Here is a 20,774-nt window from a genome sequence, read left to right on the forward strand (position 1 = left end):
TTCCAATGTGCTCTGCATTGCACAGTACACATTTCAACAAACATTTATTAAATACCATTCCACTGTCTTCAATGGCTGCTCACTCCTCAAGGCCTCCTCACACACACATTGCTTCCAAGTAAACGTCTTCACCTACTGGTTGCCGATGTGGGGATATCAGTCCTGGAGAAGAGAAGAGTTAGGGGGCACATGATGACTGTCTTTGAGTATCTAAATGGTTGTAATATGTAAAAGAATTAGACTTGTGCATCTTGGCTCCACAGGGCAAAACACGACCCAATGAACGAAAGTTGCAGAGGCAGCTCTAGGCTTGATGTCAGGAAATTCTTGTAACAATTAGCAAGCCAACGTGGAATGAGCTGCCTCAGGAGGGAGTAGGTTCCCCTGCAGTGGAGACCTTTTGTCAAAAGCTGGATTACTACTTGTTGCTTATTTCTCTAATAGTAGATTGTTGATGTACAGTTTAAACTAGATGGTTCGTGAGGTACCCTCCAACTATTGAGATGCTGTGATTCTGAGAAAAATAGAAGCTGTCCACTAGGAGTCCTCCTACTTTATACCTTCAGATCCTGTCTTCTCCCTTTTCTTCTGTCTCTGAGGAAGAGTGGCCCTTCTTGCCAAGGTCAGCACTTCTCCTTTTGTCCTCAATCCTATCCTCATCTGGTATATTCCAGACTCTGTCCTCAATAATCTGAATTCTTATCCCATCATTCAGTTGAAACTGCTCACTCAAAAGTTAACAGCAGTCTACAGACTGAAAAATCTAAAGGCTTTTCTTGGTCCTTATTTTCCTTGATCTCTCTGAAATCCTTAATGTTGTTGAGCATCCCTTCCTCCTAGACATTCTCCTCTCTTGTCTTCTGTCGCATTTCTCTTGGTTCTCTCCCTGCCTTTTCTCGCCACTCCTCAGTCACCTTTCCTGGGACCCTCTTCTCCTTTCTCTTCTTGGGGATCTCATTAGCTTCTATGGGTTTAAGCATCATCTCTATGCAAGTAATTCCAAAATTTCTGTGTTTAGATATGACTTCTCCTAAACTCAAGTTCCATGTGGTTAACTCCCTGCTGGATTTCGCTTTCTGGATACTCCATTAGTACCTTAAACACAAGAAAAGAACACTTGTTCTCCTCTTTCCACTCCAAAACCTGCCCCTTCTCCAGATTCCTGTTTCTGTTGAGAGTAGCACTGTCTTCTCATTTACTCAAATTTATAAACCCAGAATCATTTTTTACCCTTTCCCACCCTTCCTTTTCCTTATCTAATCTGGTTTTGTTTTATTTTGTTTTGTTTTGTTTTTTGGGGAGGCAGTTGGGGTAAGTGACTTGCCCAGAATCAACACAGCTAGTAAATGTTATGTGTCTGAGGCGGGATTTCAACTCAGGTCCTCCTGACTCCAGACCCCGGTGCTCTATCCACCGTGCCACCTAGCTGCCCCTTAACTAATCTATTGTCAGGATTTGTAAAGTCTACCTCTAACCTCAGTTCCCTTCTCTTTACTCAAGCAATATCACCCTAACTTCTCACCTCCTCAGTTTAAACCTGAAATTATAATAGCCTCTTATTTAGATTGCCTGCCTCTAGAACTTACCGCCTCCAGTTCATCCTGCCAAAACAGTCTCCCCAAGGCATAGGTTTGACCATGCCACAGTTCTTTTCAAAAACCCTTGCTGTTTGATTTTCCACTGCCTAAAAGATAAAATTCAAAGGCCTCTATAATCTGACTCTTCTCCAACTTTCCAGTCTTTTTTCATACTACTCCACATCACAAATTTTACCTTCCAGCCAAATTGGCCTACTGATTGTTTCTCAAACATGATCCTCCATTTCCCAGCTCCACACATTCATCCAAACCATTCTCTCTGCTCCTGGAATGAATTCCTGCTTCATCTCCACTTCTCAAGAATGCTTACCTTCTTTTAAAGCTCAACTCAGATGCCGTTTCCTACCCAAAGCCTTCCATGATCCCTGACATCTTTTTCTTACCCCCCTCAGTCCATAAGTACTCATTGACTGACTGACCTGTTATATCCCCTCAGTAGAATGGAAGCCCCAAGGTACAAGAAGGGATTCTGGGGAACCTAGCAAAGACTAACTTGTGCCTGCTGCCGGTACTTTTGTCAGGTCCCAAACTACAGTGTGCTAGAGAGGGAGTGATCTATAGCCGTTCTTGGCTTTGAGGGGGGAGAGGTCTGCAGAGGAGTCACAGATACTAAAGATGATACTGAGCAGAATTGCCACCTCACCAGAGCTTGTGGGAGGTCACCACCTCTTACTGTCTCACAGAGCAAAATCATGATTGTACACATGTCCCTGTCAGTCCAGAGAGGAAATGGGAAGGCCTCATTCATCAAAGGGGGCAGGGGGTAGAAGGCTAGCCTCTAGCTCCTCCCCAAAGACCTACCAACATAAATTGAATTCTCTAGTTCCAATGTGAGGGAAAGGAATCATGAGCATTATTGCTGAGGTACCACTGGGCCCACCATTTAAAAGGTCAAGGCTCAACTTATATGTCACTTCTTACATAAAACCATCTCTGATCCAGGACTCTTCCTCCTCAGTTTTCTTTAGCTTATACTCACTTGTATATATGATACTTCTTTATATTACATTATAACAAGCATAAATGCTTGTTAACTGACAGACATATGTCCCCTCAGTGGAATGAACACTCCTTAAGGATTCAGACCATCTTTTCTGTCTTTGTATCACCAACCCCTAACAGTACTTTATACAAAATAGACACTTTATGTAGCATTGTTGAATTAAGAGTTTGGGCAAGTAAGATATATAAGACTTGACAAATAATTGGTGATAGAGGTCAGGGGAAAGGGGAAAAAAATCAAAGATGACACTAAGGTTTCAAGTCTGGTTGACTAGGAAATGACAATACCATCATCAGACATAGAAATGGTAGGGAGAGGGACAGATTTTGGGGAAATCTTGATTAATTCAGTTTTGAACATATTGGGTTCAGGATATCATAAATATGTAAAAGTAGAGATATCTAACAGACCTTTGGAACTATTGGAATGACCGACAAGAGGGAGAAGGGAAGGGAACAAGCACTGATTATAAGTACCTGCTGTGTGCCAAGCACTATATTAAGCACTTTACAAATATCTCATTTGATCCTCAGAGCAACTCCGTGAGGTCGGGGCTACTGTGATCCCCATTTTACAGCTGAGGAAACTGAAGGGCAGACAGAGGTTAAGCGACTTGCCCACCCCACAGTCATACAGCTAATGTCTGAGGCAGGGTTTGAATTCAGGTCTTTCTGATTCCAGGCCCAATTCACTATCCACTGTGCCACCTAGCAGCCAAGAGAATAGTGTTCCATCAGTAGAACTGGAAGGATTAGGGGCAGGACAGGTTTAGACAGGAGGAAAGACTGAAGATAGAAATATTGATTTGTTATTCCACCACACACAAGTGATCGTTGAAGCCATAGTTTTCCCAGGATGAGGATGAAGAAGTGTCATATAAAAGAAGGACTGGGATGTAGCTTCTGTGAGCAAAACTAGGACCAATGCCTGGATAGAGACCTTTTCTCAATATAAACAAGAACTTTCTGACTCTCAGAGCTATCCAAAAAATGTAACGCACTGCCTTATCTAACTAACCCCATCACTCATAGTGGAGAAGATGGCCACTGCTCAGGGAAATCTGCAATTGCATGGGAAGCTGAACTAGCTAACCTGCATTCTTCCCAAGCTGACAAGTCCATGGGTCTTTGATTAACTCCATTACCGTGTCTCTGTGAAGTTGTAAGACCTTTGAAATGGGTCTTTAAACATGGGTAGAACTTCAACAGGAATAAGTAACGGGCATGAGCAAAGCAGAAGAGTATAGCAAATGATCATAGAATGATCAAGTTTTGCTAATAAAAAGTAAGGCTCCTACTTTTATCAGTCAGCCTCCTTCTTTTCCAAACTTCATGTTGTATTCTGTGCTCCAGCCCCAGTGAGACTCTTTACCATTCCCCACCACATCTCTCTTTTGGCTGCTTCTCTTCTGTCAAGGTTCAGCTCATCTGGTGCCTCCCAAACTTTGTGCTGGCCAGAAATCCTCTCTCCCTCTTATAGACATTTGATGCTTCATGCCTGTCTTATGTGTGTATTATATTTTAATAGTATAATCATTACAGTTTGTGGGCATTATAGTCTCCTTACTAAAATGAAAACTTGTTGAAGTCAGGAACATCTTATTTCTCTCCAAGAGGAGGTAAGAGCTGGAAATGGAGCTCTGAGTATTATCTCCATGGAGATAGTTGAAGCCTTTGGAGTAGATGAGATCCTCAACAAAGAGACTTTAAAGGAGCCAGAGATCAGAAGATTGAACCTTGAAGATAATGATATTGAAGAGACAGGAAAAAGTAGATCCAATTAAAGAAACAGAAGAAATAACGGAACTAGAACCATGTAGAGTCACAGAAACCCCAGAAGATGAGTCTCAAGCAGGGAAGGAGAGTTCACTCTGTGAAGTACTGCAGAGAATAGAAAATAGAGAATCATAAGATTTAGGGTTGGAAGGGACCTCAGGGGTTGTCTGTTCCAACCTCTTTATTTTAAAAGTAAGTATGCAGAGCTACAGAAGTGAAGTGGTTTGCCTAACATCAAGCAGTTAATAAGAAAACTAGGATTTGATCCCAGTTATTTTGACTCCAAATCCAAGACTTTAATGGGAACTAAATAGATATGTGTAATAATGTATAATTAGTGTATAATAATGTGTATTATGATAGTAATGTGTATAATACACATGTAGAATAATCCAGTCCAAAATTTTAGCAGTGAACAACACTGAGCTTACTAATCTGTAGTGTGCAAAGTACTTTTTCTCTTTTGTGAAAATCGGAAGAAAAAAAAGAGAGAGAAAAAAAAAATACCGGGGGCAACCAGGTGGTGCAGTGGATAGAGACCGACCCTGCATTCAGGAGGATCTGAGTTCAAATGCGGCCTCAGACACATCACACTTATTAGCTGTGTGACCTTGGGCAAGTCACTTAACCTCCATTCCCCCCCAAAAAAGAAAAAAAGAAAATCAAGACCTTTGCCTGTCTTCCACCTCTCCCATTCTCCATGAATTCTCAAAGATTTCCAGTGATAGTCCTGAGATAACAGCTCACACTTCTGTAGCATTTTATGGTTTATACAGTGTGTTTTTTCCCAAAAAAATAAACCAGAGAAATAGGCAATACAGTATTATCTCCATTTTACAAATAGGAAGTAGTCCTAAGGAAGCAAAATGATTTGCCCTGCTAGTAAGAGGCAGCTTAAGCCCAGTTCTTCTTACTCCAAGTCCTGCATTCTTTCTACTACATCATGGCTCAGATCACATCCACAAATTCCTTTAACAACTGGGATATATAATTCATTTGAAGCAGGTAAGTGCACTCGGTGTCTTCTCACCTATCTTGAGCCACAATGTTGGTTGTATTCTCTCAGATCTGAGTGTCATTCTTCTTAATGGAGAAGACTGAAAGAAAATGGAAGTTGAGCAGTTTTGCCTACTCTGTCATTTCTAAACATTATTCTGTCTTCTCCAAACACTTGTGATCCTTTCCTTGATCTTGGCTTGAACATAACTAAAGAAAAAAAAAGAAAGAAAACCCTTTTTATTGCCTCTAGCATTTTGTGAGCCTCAGATTTAGGGCTTCTGCCTTCCTGGCAGTTCTTCCAGATTCATGCTTCTCTTTTCTATTCATCTTGATTTGGGGGCCCCTCCTTCTGCCTTTTGTACATGTGCTTAAAGAGTCTGAGCTCATCAGAGAGCTCTCTGCAACAATACAGACATGAAATGACTGGAGAACAGTTGCAATATAGAAAAACGTTGCAGTTTACAGATAAATGTTAGGAGGATGCCAAGTGTGGGAAAGATCTGTGCAGTATGGGCCTAGTCAGGCAAAGGCTCTCTGAGGGCAGTGCATCTCTGGTTCCATATTTTTATTCCCACATTCCCTCTCATTCTTCTTGATGTGCTCAGTAGCAAGTTGGTGATGTAAAACTTAACTTTTCAGCTCCAGTTTTTTAGGGTAGATAACTCTCAAGCAGATATCCTCTCATTCATATTAACAAAGCATGAACAACCTCATTTGTTGTTTGTTTGAGATGATCAGAAAATTTCCTTACTGAGACATTAAGGTTGTGTTTCAAGCCAGTACAGTTGTGGTCTGTAGTAAAAACAAGTTAACCTCTACCTTTTTGGCCTCCCTCCAGATGAAAAACCACTGTTTTTGTAATTTGCCAAGTCTCTCAGAAACAGTTTTTTTTGCTTTACCAATCAAAACCATTCTCTTACTTCCATATTACCATGCCAAATTCTCTTCTCATAGCTCCTGACTGAGAAAGGTCAAGGTAAAACGATAAGCCATGACCTTTAACCTTCTTCTTCAGATTGTTTTAAGCTGCAAAAAGTTCAGGTCTTTTGAATTTCCATAGTTTGGTTAGCTTGCATTTTCCACATTTTCTTTTGACTACAAATAGTTGACTGTTCTTATGTATGTTGGAGATTTTTCCATTTTCACAAAATATTCTTTAGATTTAATGATCATTTTAACAATGCTCAACCTTTTCATAAATTAATGCACATTAGCAACTATTTGGTCATTGAGTCAAATGAATTTTATTAAATTGAAAATGGTTTCACACTGGGCTGTCATGCTAATAATAAAGCTAACAAAGCAGATCAATAATTTGTTTAATTTTTTGCCATTTTAAAACTCACTTCCAATAAACTAATAACTATTCTCAGTTTGTATATTGTGCCTTGTCTCTAAGGATTTCAAAACAATTTTTGTCCTTTTTAAAATAAAGTAGGACAAATGGGTGAAAAAAATTGCAGCTTCTTTTAGAATTAAGAACTCTGACATTTTTTATAATAGGACTTAAGCATTACTTACAACACGTCAACTTCAAGGAAGGTTAGTGTATTTTAAATTAATAGGCTAAGTCACAAAGTGTTATCCTAGTAATGAGTCTGATCCTTTTCCATTTGGCCCTTTGAAGTGTTAGACAATAGCAGGCACATTATTTATTATTGTTATGTTGGAAAGAGCAATGATCTTGGACTCAGGGTGGCCTAGGTTGGAATCCCAGCTCCGCCACTTACTAACTGCGTTTAATCCTGAGAAGTCCTTGCTGTGCCTAGACAAGGAGTTAGGAGAGCTGGGTTCTAATTCTGACTTTACCAGCTAATCAGTTATAGAGTGGCTTTGGACAAGTTGCTTCACTTCTTCATTGGAAATATGAGTGAATTGATCATCTCTGAAGTCACTTGGGCTAAATAACTTCAATGATTCTTGTACCTGCTGATACGTAAGAAGAGTTATCTAAACTTGAGCTGGTCTGCAGAGGGAAGTTGTCTCTGACAGTCTTTAAAAATAGACTTGATAGGGGCAGCTAGGTTGCACAGTGGATAGAGCACCAGCCCTGAAGTTAGGAGGACTGAGTTCAAATCCGGCCTCAGACCAAACAGTTGACACTTACTAGCTGTGTGACCCTGGGCAAGTCACTTAATCCCAGTTGCCTCACCAAAAAAAAAAAAAAAGTAGACTTGATAAATTTGTCCCTAAGAAAGATATGAGAAAACACAATTTCCTGCCTTCTGTGGAAGATTATGGGTGTGGAATATTGCATATAGTATTGTTGAATTGCCTGATATGTTGGTTAGTTTTTCTGAACTGCTTTTTTTCCATTCTTTTTAAAAATTCTTTGTTACAAGGGATAATTCACAGGGGAAGGAAGGAAGAGGGCTCTATTTGGAAATAAAGGTGATATAAAAACAAAAGATAACAAAATTTTTTAATTTAAAAAAGTAATCTGGCGTCTCCTTTTCCTCATCAATTTATTATGATAAAATAAAAACTCTGGTTTTTAAAATATGCTCTCATGGGTATAATGATGCTCGCACTACTTAGGTATCAGGGTTATTGTGAAGAAAGTACACTGTAAACCTTACTCAAATGGATCTGTGATCTCATTGATGTGGATATTAATGATGATGATGATGGTGGTGGTGGTGGTGGTGGTGGTGTTGGTGTCAGTGTCCAAACCAAGCAGAACAGCTGGTGGCAGAGGAAGAGATGGCTGAGATTCTAAGCCCTCTGTAAAGAGAGGCTCTGCGAGGAGTTTTTTGCTCTGCCCTCCGATCAGAAGGGAAGAATTGAGGGTACTGATGAGATGTGAATACCAAGGATGACTCAATCTCCATGATGAGTTTATCTTGGGATGATGATGGTGATGGAGTTGAAAGCAAGCAGAGTAGCTGGTGGCAAGTGCCCATCCTATATCACTTGTTGTCACATGTGAACAACTTATTTTATATATACATACACACACACACACACACACACACACACACACATACATACATATATATATTTCTTTGATGGCATCCTTTAGACCACTTCTCCACATAATTCCTCATTCATTATGTGTTATAGCCTGATCATACCCCCCAGGCACCTCTTCATTGCCCTTTGGGTGCTCCTCAACTTCCACTCATAGTGGTCTTTTTGCAGATATTCAGAATGAGGCCTGCAATATGCAATTACCATACATTCCACAAAATGTGGTGTTTCCTATTACTTTTGGTCGTGCAATAAAATCAATTTTGCCAATGCCTTTATTTGCTTCTCTGAGAAGAACTTGTGAGCATCCTTCCCCTTAGCTGCAACTTCCTTTAGTTTTCTGATTTATTGAAATTGAGAATGTCAGAATTGATGCAGTTCAATTACTTCGTTTGTATGCTAAGAGTTGTGGAGGTGTATACAGGTATAGAGGGCAGCTAGGTGACGCAGTGGACAGAGCACCGGCCTTGGAATCAGGAGGACCTGAGTGCAAATCCAGCCTCAGACATTTGACACTTACTAGCTGTGTGATCCTGGGCAAGTAACTTAACCCTGATTGCCTCACCAAAAAAAAAAAAGAAGAAGAAGAAGAAGACCTGAATTCAAATCCGGCCTCAGACACTTACTAGCTGTGTAACCCTGAGCAAATAACTTAACCTCTGTTTTCCTTGGTTTCTTCATCTGTAAAATGGACATAATAGTACCTATTCATAGGGTTGTTGTGAAGATCAGATAACATAACATTTGTAAAGCACTTTACAAACCTTAAAGCGCCATATAAATTATTATTATTATTACTATCATGTCCAGTCACTGGTCATTGGACCAGGATCTCACATTTATGGTACCAATAGCTAAGTTACTGCTAAAAGCAAATCTAAAAACTATGCTCCTTAGCACCCTCTGCCACAAATTCTGCATAAGGAGAGAGGGATAAAGAAGAACGAAGGCCATTCTGTACTTTTCCTTGTTTTGTGAGTTGACAGGGCCAAATAGTTCATCACCAAATGACCAGCCTCCTTCTCATGAGCCTCTCCATACTGAGCTAGACTGGTCTTTAGAAAGCAGATGGGGTCTGTGGTGGGACATACTGTACACCTGGAAAGAAGCTCCCGGAGCTTCTTGGTCTTCAAAAAGCCAGAATCATATCCGCACTACAATGAAACCTCAGAAAGAACTATAAAAATTCTGTGCTTGTAAGATAAAGATAGTGAGTTGAGAGGTCAGAGTTGAAATAAAGGAAAAGAAAGTAGAAAGCATTTATTAAGCACCTACTATGTGCCAGGCATTTTACAGATATCTCATTTGATCCTCACAATAACCGTGGGAGGTAGGTACTATTGAGATCTCCATTTTATAGTTGAGGAAATTGAGGTGGACAGAGGGTAAGTGACTTGCCCAAGGTCACACAACTAGTAAGTGTCTGAGGCAGTATTTTAACTGAAGTCTTTCTGACTTCAGGCCCAGGATTTCATCCCCTAGAGATGTACACAGTTGGTGTACTTCTGATCATAAACATACTGTTCTGTTTTTCTGTCTATCATTTTCATCCATGCATCTCTATGCTTATTGTATATGATGATTAGTTCTTCCAAATCTCTCATGGAATAGGTTCATAATAACAACAGATAAGATCTATAGAGTGTTGTAAAGTTTGCAAAGTACTTTATTTGTATTATTTCATGTTAGACCATAATGCCAGCTTAACGGTATAGGGAGAATCCTGTCATTTTCCAAGTCTCTGTGAAGCTTTCACATTCTTGATATTTGCAGATGTCTTACGTAGTCATATAAAAAGCTTCTTTACTTGGTCTGCCCTGAAGACTACCATTTTAAAACTATATATATATATATATATATATATATATATATATATATGGGTTTTTTCCTGTGCTCTTAGCAATCAGAAATTAAAAATTATTCACTGTACTCCCTCTGTGACAGCCAAAGCTTTTGAAGTATCACCTTCTTTCTTTATACTTCAGGTTATATTCTTTTCTTCATTTCTGTCAGTTCTACCTGTATCTCCCACTTATATCCTAACACCATTTGTTCTCCACATATCCAACTTTTTCTTGCTTAAGATAATTCAGAAGAATTCGTCCTTGTCTTCATCCATTCTGCCTAATTTTTGGTTAAGTTGTTATAACCCTGGCCAATAAGTTCTTGTATATTTTATTAGGTATTGCTAACAAAAAGTGATAATTTTGGGGAAAGTCAATAAACCAACTGCCTTAGGTTCTTTTAAAATTCAGCAATCACTTCTAGATGCCTAAGACAGATAAGCAAGTGTGTGTGGCATCCAGTACACTAAAATTCCTGGTTTTCCAGTCACTTTTTTTCTTTCTCATCCTTCATCTTCCTTATTTTCTTCTACCTTAAAATGACCCTGAAATGTTTGCTTATGTTCCCCCTGGCTATTTTCTTCCTCCACAGACCTAACCTTGAAAAGTGTGGGTAGAGGAGGAGGCCATAAGTCTTCCGTTATTTTTAGCTGACTGCAAGTTGGGAGTTGATGTTGCTAGTTAAGACATTCAGTAATGCTGAGCTAACCTTAGAGTCCTTTTAATTCCTCTTGAAGGAGTCAGACATGAAAAATCTGCATTTATTTTCTAACTAACCTTGACTCCAACTTTCTCTTTTGCCATTCTTGGTGTCCAGCCTTTAACAGTGCCGTTCCACAGAATGATTAGGAGTTGCGAGTTATCACCAATAAAGGCTATGGGATAAGAACCAGGTCTTACCCTGTTCAGTACACTGCACACAATGGCTGTTCAATAAATGTTTGATGGTGGCCAGTATGTTGCTAATAGACAGTTTTTATCTCTTTCCTGTCTGTCTGAGGATGGGAAATTTGAGAGATTATCTCAATACCTAACTGAATTCTGAAGCAAGATTGAAGGGAAATTGAGGCAGAACATACTACGTGATATCTTATTAACTGAAGATAATGGGCAGATCGTGCAATATGAATTATAAGAAATCCCACGTGCATAATATTTTTAAAGATAAGGGGTTTACTACTTTTAAACATTGCATATATCATAAACTATTAAGAAAGTTAATTTTCCAAGTTGTTTTATTAAAAGTCTACCTTACAAAGTAATATTTAATAAATATTAAAGTCCTACAACAGATGGTACATTAATTAATTGTTCAGCCTATGAGTTAGAGTGTCCCCATCCACATAAGGCCTTTTCTGATTCTTTCAGCAGCTAGTGCTTTCCCCTATAAAATTATTTTGTATTTATGTATGTACTTGGTATAAACTTACATGTGTACATATATCTCTTGCCAAATAGAATGTAAGAAACAAGGACAGTTTTTTTTGTCTTTTGCCCTCCTAGTACCTAGCTTAGGACCTACCACACAATAGTCATTTAATAAATATTTGTTGATTGCTTGAGTGATAAATGATTTTTGGATGGATGAGTGGTGGCAGTAGTATTAGTGCTCACATTGCACGTTTTCCTTGGTACTTGCACTAGTTAGTTGGTTCTAGGTGAAATTAGTATTGTTAGATTACAGCTCCAGAGCTAGAAGGGATCTTAGAGACCATCTACTCTCTAATTCTCTAATCTTTCAGATGAGAAAAGTAGAGCCCAGAGAAGTGAGGTAATTTAACCCAGGCTCACATGGGTTTCGAACCCAGGCCCTCTGACTCCAAATCCATCACTCAATCCATTGCGCCAATTCTGGGTTTTGTGTTTAATCCATGAAACATGGAGTGATTTTCCATTTCTGCTACCAAAAAAAAAATGAATTTCCATTTTAACCCTGTTGAAATCTTGTCCTCTCCCAAATTGGTTCTTAAGGGAACCTTATGTAGAATAATTTCTTTAAAGTACTCTTAATTTACAAACCTGTAGGGGACAGGGACTATTTCTTTTCTACTCTACATGAAGTTCCCATTTGTGCCATGATAAAAATAGACATTCCATAAGTTCTAGCCTCAGGTAAAGAAAATAAGTAGAATATAAAATAACCTATTAGCTTAATTTAGGCTAGTGGACAAAAATTTAGGGAGGGAGATTAAACTAAAGTTTAAAGCATGTTCAGTATGGTGACATTGAAATTCATTGCCATTTTGAACAATATAAATAACAGAAATTTTGTGCAAACTTTAGTGTTTTTTAAAAATAAGGAATTTGTGCCTGGCATTCATTAGTATATTGAGCCAATAAATACCATTAGCATATTGAGCCAGTAAATATTCAGTTTTTATCTGCCATCTTTTCATGAGTTTCCTCTGAATAGAATCCCAATTGTAATGTGTGTAAAATTAAATCACCCTTATTACCAAACTCATTTCTTTCAACTCTAGCTCTTAGTGCTTCAGTTTGTAAAGGTGTGTATCAGCGTGTTCAGCTGTTATCTGTTATGCATGTTACTTTGTGTTTCATCATTTTCGTTTTTGTGCAGAGTTCTGTGTCCCATCCCTCTCCCCAACACCACCACCACCCTGTGCTCCCACCCCCATACCATAGATGGTAGTAGTTTCCTTGAGCACAGGAACTGTCTTTTACCACCTTTGGAATTCCACATACCAGTCCAGTGGCTACAACTGAGTTGGTGCTCAATGTTTCTGTTGAGTGAAATTTGAGAACTTCAGAAGAAAAAAAATAGTGATACAACTCATAAGTGTTGCATTTTTTGTTAACCCCACTACCATTGTTTAAAATAAATACCCAACCCTCTCTTGGGAGAATAACCTTTTACCAGCCAGGAGGGAAGGCTTACCTGGCATGTACTAACTCCCTTATATACTCATTCCCCAGAAAAGCACAAAGCGTCACATTTCTGTAAATCTGTGATCTGGTGAACGTCATCCACAGGTTTCACGACAGGGGGTTAAACGTGACTTTGACATTACTCGAAAGGTCCAACTAACTAATCAGAACATGACATTGGACAATTACTGTTCAAAGCCAAGAGGATAATTGAAGGTAATGTACTGTACTTAGGTTTCATGAGTTGCAGCCAAGGTCTGCTCTGAAATATGGTAGGCAGAGGAAGGTTGTAAAACACCCACTGTGGAAAAGTATGTTCCTTTGAAATGTTGGCTTTGACTTAGACTAACAAAGCATTCATTTTTATTTTAGCCATAGATTTTGCTTTAAATTTTTTCTTATTTTGGCTAAAGCTTTTGCAAATATTGGAGGGGGTGGGGATTAGGGGTAAGGGGTGTTGATCTCCTTTAACAGTTTTGATGATTGCTATGGCAAATGATAATAGCTGGAGCACTGTTATCATCACTAAAATTACTGTTGTCTACAATATCTAGTTTGGTTGGGGAAAATAGGCTGAAGACCTTGAATGAATGGGATTGCAAGATACATATAACCTGATCTTATAGTTTTACTCCATCTGAAATGGTTTGGCTAAGCTAAAAAAGCTAAAACACTTTAAACCTTGTTCAGTAAGAAAATGTTTATTATAATCTATTTTGCTGCATATTTCATGTCAGTTAAATCAATCAGAATTTGACCTTTTGAAAAATACACGTAAAAGATGTTTAAAAAGAGGAATGTTTATAGTATCTTATTTAAGACTATCACTACATTTGAGTAAATTGATCTACCCTGCAATAGCTCTAATAGGAATGAGATTTCCTTGTGGTGTAGAGCCAATAATCTTTTAACCCAATAAAATCAAAATTGTCAAAAATGTAATTTAATGTTCTTCCATTTGATTTTAGTCATTGCTGTCTACATATGCATTCCACAATAAACCTATCTTGAGTTATTCCAATTTTATTGCCTAAATATTTTAAAAAGTCCAAGAACATTCTGTAAAAAGTTGAAGTGATTAAAAATCAAATTAGTCATACTTGTTTGCTGCAACTGAAATGAAAATATCGAATTCTTACAAAGCAGATACTAAAAAAGTAGAGATTAAATGTGTGAGCCTCGAATGTAAAGAAACATTTAAAATATAGAAGTTAACTTTTAAGATGTGTATTTGACAAGCATATTGCTCACGTTTCAATCTCTGTATTCAAATAGAATAGTTTTGGAGCAGCTAGGTGGCACAGTGGATAGAGCACCAGCTCTGAAGTGAGGAGGACCTGAGTTCAAATCCAGCCTCAGATCGGTTTTGTCAAGACATTTGACACTTAGTAGCTGTGTGACCCTGGGCAAGTCATTTAACCCCAATTGCCTAAAAAAAAAAAAAAGGAATAGTTTTGAGCAGAGGTGTGGTTTTTTTTTCCTCCATAGAGAAACTAATCTGTTCATTTACCCTCATCCTACACTCTTCTCTCCTATAATCCATCTGGGCCCACAAGCTCCTCTCAGGTTCTTTTATTTTTTATTTATTTATTCATTTATTTTTGGTGAGGCAGTTGGGATTAAGTGACTTGCCCAGAGCCACACAGCTAGTGTCAAATGTCTAAGGCCATATTTGAACTCAGGTGCTCCTGACTCCAAGGCCAGAGCTCTATGCCTGCACCACCTAGCCGCCCCATATCCATTCATTTAAAAGCAATGATTAATTCCATGTTAAGTGTATTCTCCTTTAAAATATCAAAAATTAAATGCGAAATAAACTTATAACACTAATTATTAAAATCTTGCTTTTAAGAGGATTAAGAAATCCTAGATATTTAAAAGACACCATTTTGAAAGTGTTTTTATTGTTACATTGTCTTCCATTTATATTATGCTTCTGTTTTCAATTATAATCATAAACAATTTGCCAACCACCTCTTATTTCAAGACATAGCCCTAGAAACCGTGGACGTGAATCCTAGACCCAGATCATACTCAAAGGATCTTATTGTAAATGGAGGAAAACAGTAATGACTGGCACACATTGAAAGACCAGCACTGTGTGGACAAAACAAACAACTCTCCCACGTTACAGAGGAGCTGGTGCTAGCAAATTGCTTCAGATAAAAGAATGACTTATTGGAATCAAAAGTAATCAAGCCATCGGCTGCCTTTGTTTTCACTAACTGCAGAGGAGTTGTGAGGCATAATTATGTTAATGGTCCCTGGCTCCAGCTGGGTCTCTTGGCTTTCCAGAACAAAAGCAGTTCAGCAGAGTTTATGGAATGCAGTTCACTTGTTCCATTAGAATGGCATTGGGGAAAAATTATTGGTGAACCATTAATATTCAGAACAGAATAACTTTTTTAACTTTTAAAAAGAAAACATATGCAAGAAATTATGTATATCCTTTGGCATGTGTTTATATGAAAAACTAAAATATTGCTGCTACTTTTTTAAAATAAACTTTCAACTTGAAACAGCACAAATAAATTTGTTTACGCATAAACACACACGTTGGAATCTAGTGTTTCCTAATAGAGCAGTACTTCTAAGTCTTTGATTTCCCCCTGAACAAAAGTTGATGTCCAAGATGTAATTATGACATTGAAATTGTTGTTTTCAAAGACTTTTGTTTAAAAATTATTTCATTGTCTTAGGTTACATATTGGAAAACGTCAGAGAGAGTTATTGTTGCCTAGAGGATGCTACTGTGTTAGTATCTTCTGGCAAGGTTTTGCTTCATGCTGGAAGTAGACTGCCAGAATTCTGAATTAACTCTAGTAGTCATGTAAGTGGATGATGGAGATAAATAAAATTAAATTCAGAGCCAGTTCTGAAAACACGATTGTAGCCATTAGGTCCCTTTGCTTCTTTTCTTGGCATTACTGTTAAACCACTAAACTGACTCATTTGTTTGTTAGCTTCTCTTTCTACCTTCTGGGGAAAATGACATGGAGAAAACCAAACAAATGAGGACAGAAAGAAGAGCAGAAACCAGAGTTATAGGCACTTAATAGATGTTGATTGATTGATCAATTGTTGGAATAATCTGGAGGCCTAGGGTGCAGTCATTAGCCCTGTAGGCAAAGAGGTGTACTTTTAGGGTTATGAGCCAAAGATCACTTTCCTTTAAACATGTAGCTGTGTTTGCTGAAGTGATGTTTCCTACATCAGCTTGTTTAAACAATATTGCTTTCTGTTCCAGGTGATCACCTTCTTTAGTTCACGACTTCAACAGGCTGGAGCCGAGCTGTCAGTGGAACGAGTCCTGGAAATCATCAAGCAAGGAGCTGTTGCATTGCCCAAAGACAGGCTGAGGGTAAGGGCTTTCAAAGAAAAAAGTCAATTAGAACATGGTCCAGATCCATTTATGCAAATATTTGTGTTTGAGCAGTTAGTCTGTCAATCAGCAGGCATTTATTAAGATCTTACTGTGGGCCAGGCACTGTGATCAGTGCTGGGGATACAAAGAAAGGCAAAAACAGTCCCTGCCCTCAGGGAGCTCACAGTTTAATAGGGGAGACAGCAGGCACACAACTGTGTACATACAACAAAGTACAAATAGGAGGTTATCTCAGAGGGAAGGCATTGGGAAAGGGAGGAGAGGGAAGGGCCTTTTCCAGAAGGTGGGATTTGATCTAAGTCTTGCAAGAAGGCAGGAGTTAGAGTCAAGAAGGGAGAGAATTCCAGGTATAGGAGATAGTCAGTGAAAATGCATAATCCAGAGTTGGAATATTGCAACTGCAAGGAACAACAGGAAAGCAGTATACAAATATAAAGATATAGAGGCAAGGGATAGAGAACCATATGTGAAGAACAGAGTGAGTTCAGTTCAGTTGGACATAGAGGACAAAAAAAGGAGTAATATATAAAGAGGCTGGAAAAATAGGTTAGGACCAGGTTATGAAGAGTTCTAAAAGCCAAACAAAGGCATTTCTATTTTATCTTAGAAGGAATAGGTAGCCACAGGCTTTTGTTAAGTAAGGCAGAGACCTGGTCAGATCTTTGCCTGAGGAAAATCGTTTGGGCAGCTGTGTGGATGGTGGATTGGAGCAAGGAAAGATTTGAAGGTAGCAGGACAATCAGGAGACCATTGCAGTATTGTAGGCCAGAGATGGTAAGGCCTGATTCAAGATGGCATCTGTGATAGTAGAAAGAAGTGGTTGGATGCAAGAGATATGTGAAGGTAGAAATGACTGCATTTGGCAAATGATTGGATTCTTGTGGTGATGGAGTCAGAAAGGGGGAATAACATCATAGTTACGAACCTGAGAGAGTGAAAGAATGGGTGGCATCTTTGATAGAAATAGGGAAGTTTGGAAACTGGTGTGGATTTGGAAGGAAAGGTGAGTTCAGTTTTGCACACTTTGAGTTTGAGCTCTCTCCCACATACAATTTAAAATGTCTGTTAGACAGTCAGTGATGCCAGACTGAAGCTTAGGGGAGAGACTGAGGCTAATTGTATAGATATGGGAGTTACCTGCATAGAACAGATACAGGAGAGAGAGGAGAGAAGAGGACCCAGGACAAAGCCTTGGGAAACACCTATGGTTAGGTGACAAGATATTGACGAGCCAGCAAAAGAGACTGGAAATATCAGTATAGTACGTGTTCATATGCCCTGAATCATCCTCCCCTCCAAGTTTATCAAACACCTCCACTTCCATGACCTTTCATTCCACCTCAGCAAAGATGATCATACCTTTAATCTCACCATTGCCCATAAATGTATTACTTCCAAGTTCAGTAACTTTGAAATTCTTCCATATAACCATAACTTCCTATCCTTCCATCTCCCTGGGCTTCACTCTTCTTCAGCTTATTCTTTGACATTATGATGGTTTCCAGTTTCTCCATCCCTCAGTGTTCCCCCAGTCATCACCCACATTCTGCCTTCACTTCACTTCTTCCCTGTTCTTGAACCAGTTCAATGTTATGTTGTCCTCTACCGTCAGTTGCCTTGCACCCCTGTCCTGTCACTACTCATATCTTGCCAAGCTGCTACCATAGATGACTTTCATCATTTCAATTCTTGCAAGCTGCTGCATGCCATTGGAAGAAGTCAGACAGCCACGCTGACTGGATCCATTACAAATGTATCTCACTTAATACTTTTACACTTTTCACACTCCTTCCTAGCTACTATTTCAAACTCTCCTCTGTCCCAGGCTCCCATGCCACAGTTTTCTGTCTTTTGCCCTATTCTTTACTGAGAAAACAGAACAATTTGCTATAGACACCTTTTCCCCATTATTTATCTCAGAACCTCTTGACATCGTCCCCTATTCTTTTCTCCTATTCCCCTCTATTTATGCCCTTTAATCTCATTCCCTGCTTGTCTTCTCCTTCAGCTTGTTCTCACATTCATCCTTTGTCTCTTGCTATCTACTGGCTTCTTTCCTGCCATCTTCAGTCATGGCCAAATCTTCCTCATCCTTTAAAAAGAACTTACTTTACCCCAACAGTCCCTTGAGATATCATCCTGTATTCTCTCTTCTCTTTTCAGAACGTTACCAGAAAAAGCAATATTCTTTGCCTCCAATCCTTTCCTTTCTCTCCCTTCTTAGTCCCTTGCAGTCTGGTTTCTGATCTTACCATTAACCAAAACAAAAAAAAAATTATTCTCCCCAAGATGCCCTATGATCTTTCATTTGCCAAATCTAGTGACCTTTCTCATTCCTCATTTTTATTGACCTCACTTTAACATTTGACACTATTAACCATGCGCCTCCTCCTAGATAGATAGAGTGCATTTATTAGGCATTCACTATTTGCCAGGCATTATATTAAGAGCTGAGAATACAAATGCAAACAAAAATAATAGTCTCCACCCACAAGGAGTTCACATTCTGTTGGGAGAAAACAACACATAAAGGGGTAGAGGGAAAGGACATGAGGTTGCTAAGCAGGAGATAGAAACACAGAGGATCAGGAATTAAGAGCAGATCTGAGAGAGAAGTGAGTTCCTGTGGCCTGGGCATTTCATGAAATGGCAGTCCTCGCCAGGGACTCAAAAATCAGAGAGGGCCAGAGGATCCAAGAAAGCATCTCCAGGCTAACAGGGCTGTGGGTGTGGGTGGATGTTGCAAAGACCCAAGAGTCAGATGTGGAACTGGAAGAGAAGCTCTCCTTCCTGCATTCTCATTTTACCTCCCTCTCTGGGCTCTTCTGCCTGTCTATTCTTTCTTCAGTCTCCTCTGTTAACACAGTGCCTAGCACATAGTATATGAATAAAAGTGTACTGTAACTGAAAATGCCCCTGCCTACAACTCAGAAAACCTGAGCTCTGCTACTAGCCATATCAGCTACTAACTGTGTGCTGTGGGCGTCATTTTGAGTAAGACATTTCACTTGTCTGGGCCTATAAAAATGAAGAGTGTGGACCTCTGAGGTCCTTTCTAGTTCTAATATTGGCTGTGAGATTTAAATCCAAGTCTCTGCTGTATCCAAACCAGTACTCTTCCCACTGTTCCATGTTGCTGTTAATAGTATTCCCATATATTAACAACTTAATCTTTTTGATAAATAACTAAAACATATCAGTAAAAAGAGATTATAGAGTATATTGTAGCAACTTTATATGTAAGATCAACATAAAAGAGAGGTAACTTCAAAATGGAAATGCTTGTTTAATGGCTACATTTGAAAGTTTGGAATACGGTATGGCTTGTTGATTTATTCTTTCTTAGATTATAAATTAAACATGGAAAATTTCAAAGTTATTTCCAACCACAATTTGGGTTTCTGGGACGATTATACTTGCCCCTTACACATGAGAAATGGGTATACTGGTGGGAACTGGTATTTGATTTGCCAAAACTTTTAAAATGCCATTTGGATTGGAGAATTGGAAGCCACATTTGTGGAAGAATCATTCTTCCAACTTGAGACAGATAAACCAAAAGATTTGGAGGACCCTGTCATAGTAATTGACTTTCAACCAAATAAAATATTTTTCAATCAAATGTTATTTGACATAGTCCTGTAAAATATTTATATAATTTCCTGTGTAGTAACATATACTCTTTGGATAAGTCCATCTATACAGTTAAACAACTTGGCTGTTCAGAATAAATAGAATTAACATCATTTTAAACATTTTCCTCTTACTGCTATATTGTAAAGGCCAGGACGGGCAAATCTAGGTAGTTTTTTCAGACTCTTCTGCATAAACAGAGACATAAAGAGCAGGCACTGAAATCATAAGTTGCTTATTTCTCCTTTAGTCTGTGGAAGGAAATAGATGAAGCTAATGGGCTTTCCTGGTACTGATGTAGAAGCTGCAGCTCAAAGATATCATTGTTTTTATTATAGACAAGCAGTGTATAATCCAGGCTCCTGTTATGCTTGTTAACAGCAATTTAAAGATTACTATGATATGTGAAAATTGGTCCCTAGTATTCACTGATTCTTCTTTACCACCATCCTCACCTCCCTTTTTAGTCAACTTCTTTAGTCAGTGGTCTTTCACTTTCTTCCTTTTAGTGAATTATCTATTTAGTTTGAGGATTAGGAATGTGAGAAAGGTGCTCTGGTGTCTGGGAATTAACTTCTGATTTTCAATGACACGTAGCTAGGAGAATAATCCCTTTTGCATTAAGTAGGAAAACTTGGTAGGAACATAACTGATTATCAGAAATGAATTATTTCAGTTCAG

The 20,774-nt window shown here is 38.7% G+C and overlaps 1 protein-coding gene across 3 annotated transcripts in view; it reads left to right on the forward strand.

Annotated features, from left to right (window-relative positions):
* Positions 1 to 20,774, forward strand: part of DYM (dymeclin) — a 571,335-nt gene that overhangs the window by 473,849 nt on the left and 76,712 nt on the right. For all 3 annotated transcript variants that reach the window (XM_078153263.1, XM_020985814.2, XM_020985816.2), the window contains one exon: positions 16,323 to 16,436. In XM_078153263.1, coding sequence (XP_078009389.1) covers positions 16,323 to 16,436 — 114 coding nt within the window. The remainder of the gene's footprint in view (positions 1 to 16,322; positions 16,437 to 20,774) is intronic.

Source organism: Phascolarctos cinereus, unplaced genomic scaffold, assembly GCF_003287225.1.
Source record: "Phascolarctos cinereus isolate Bilbo 61053 unplaced genomic scaffold, phaCin_HiC Scaffold_4;HRSCAF=312, whole genome shotgun sequence".
Lineage (NCBI taxonomy): Eukaryota > Metazoa > Chordata > Mammalia > Diprotodontia > Phascolarctidae > Phascolarctos > Phascolarctos cinereus.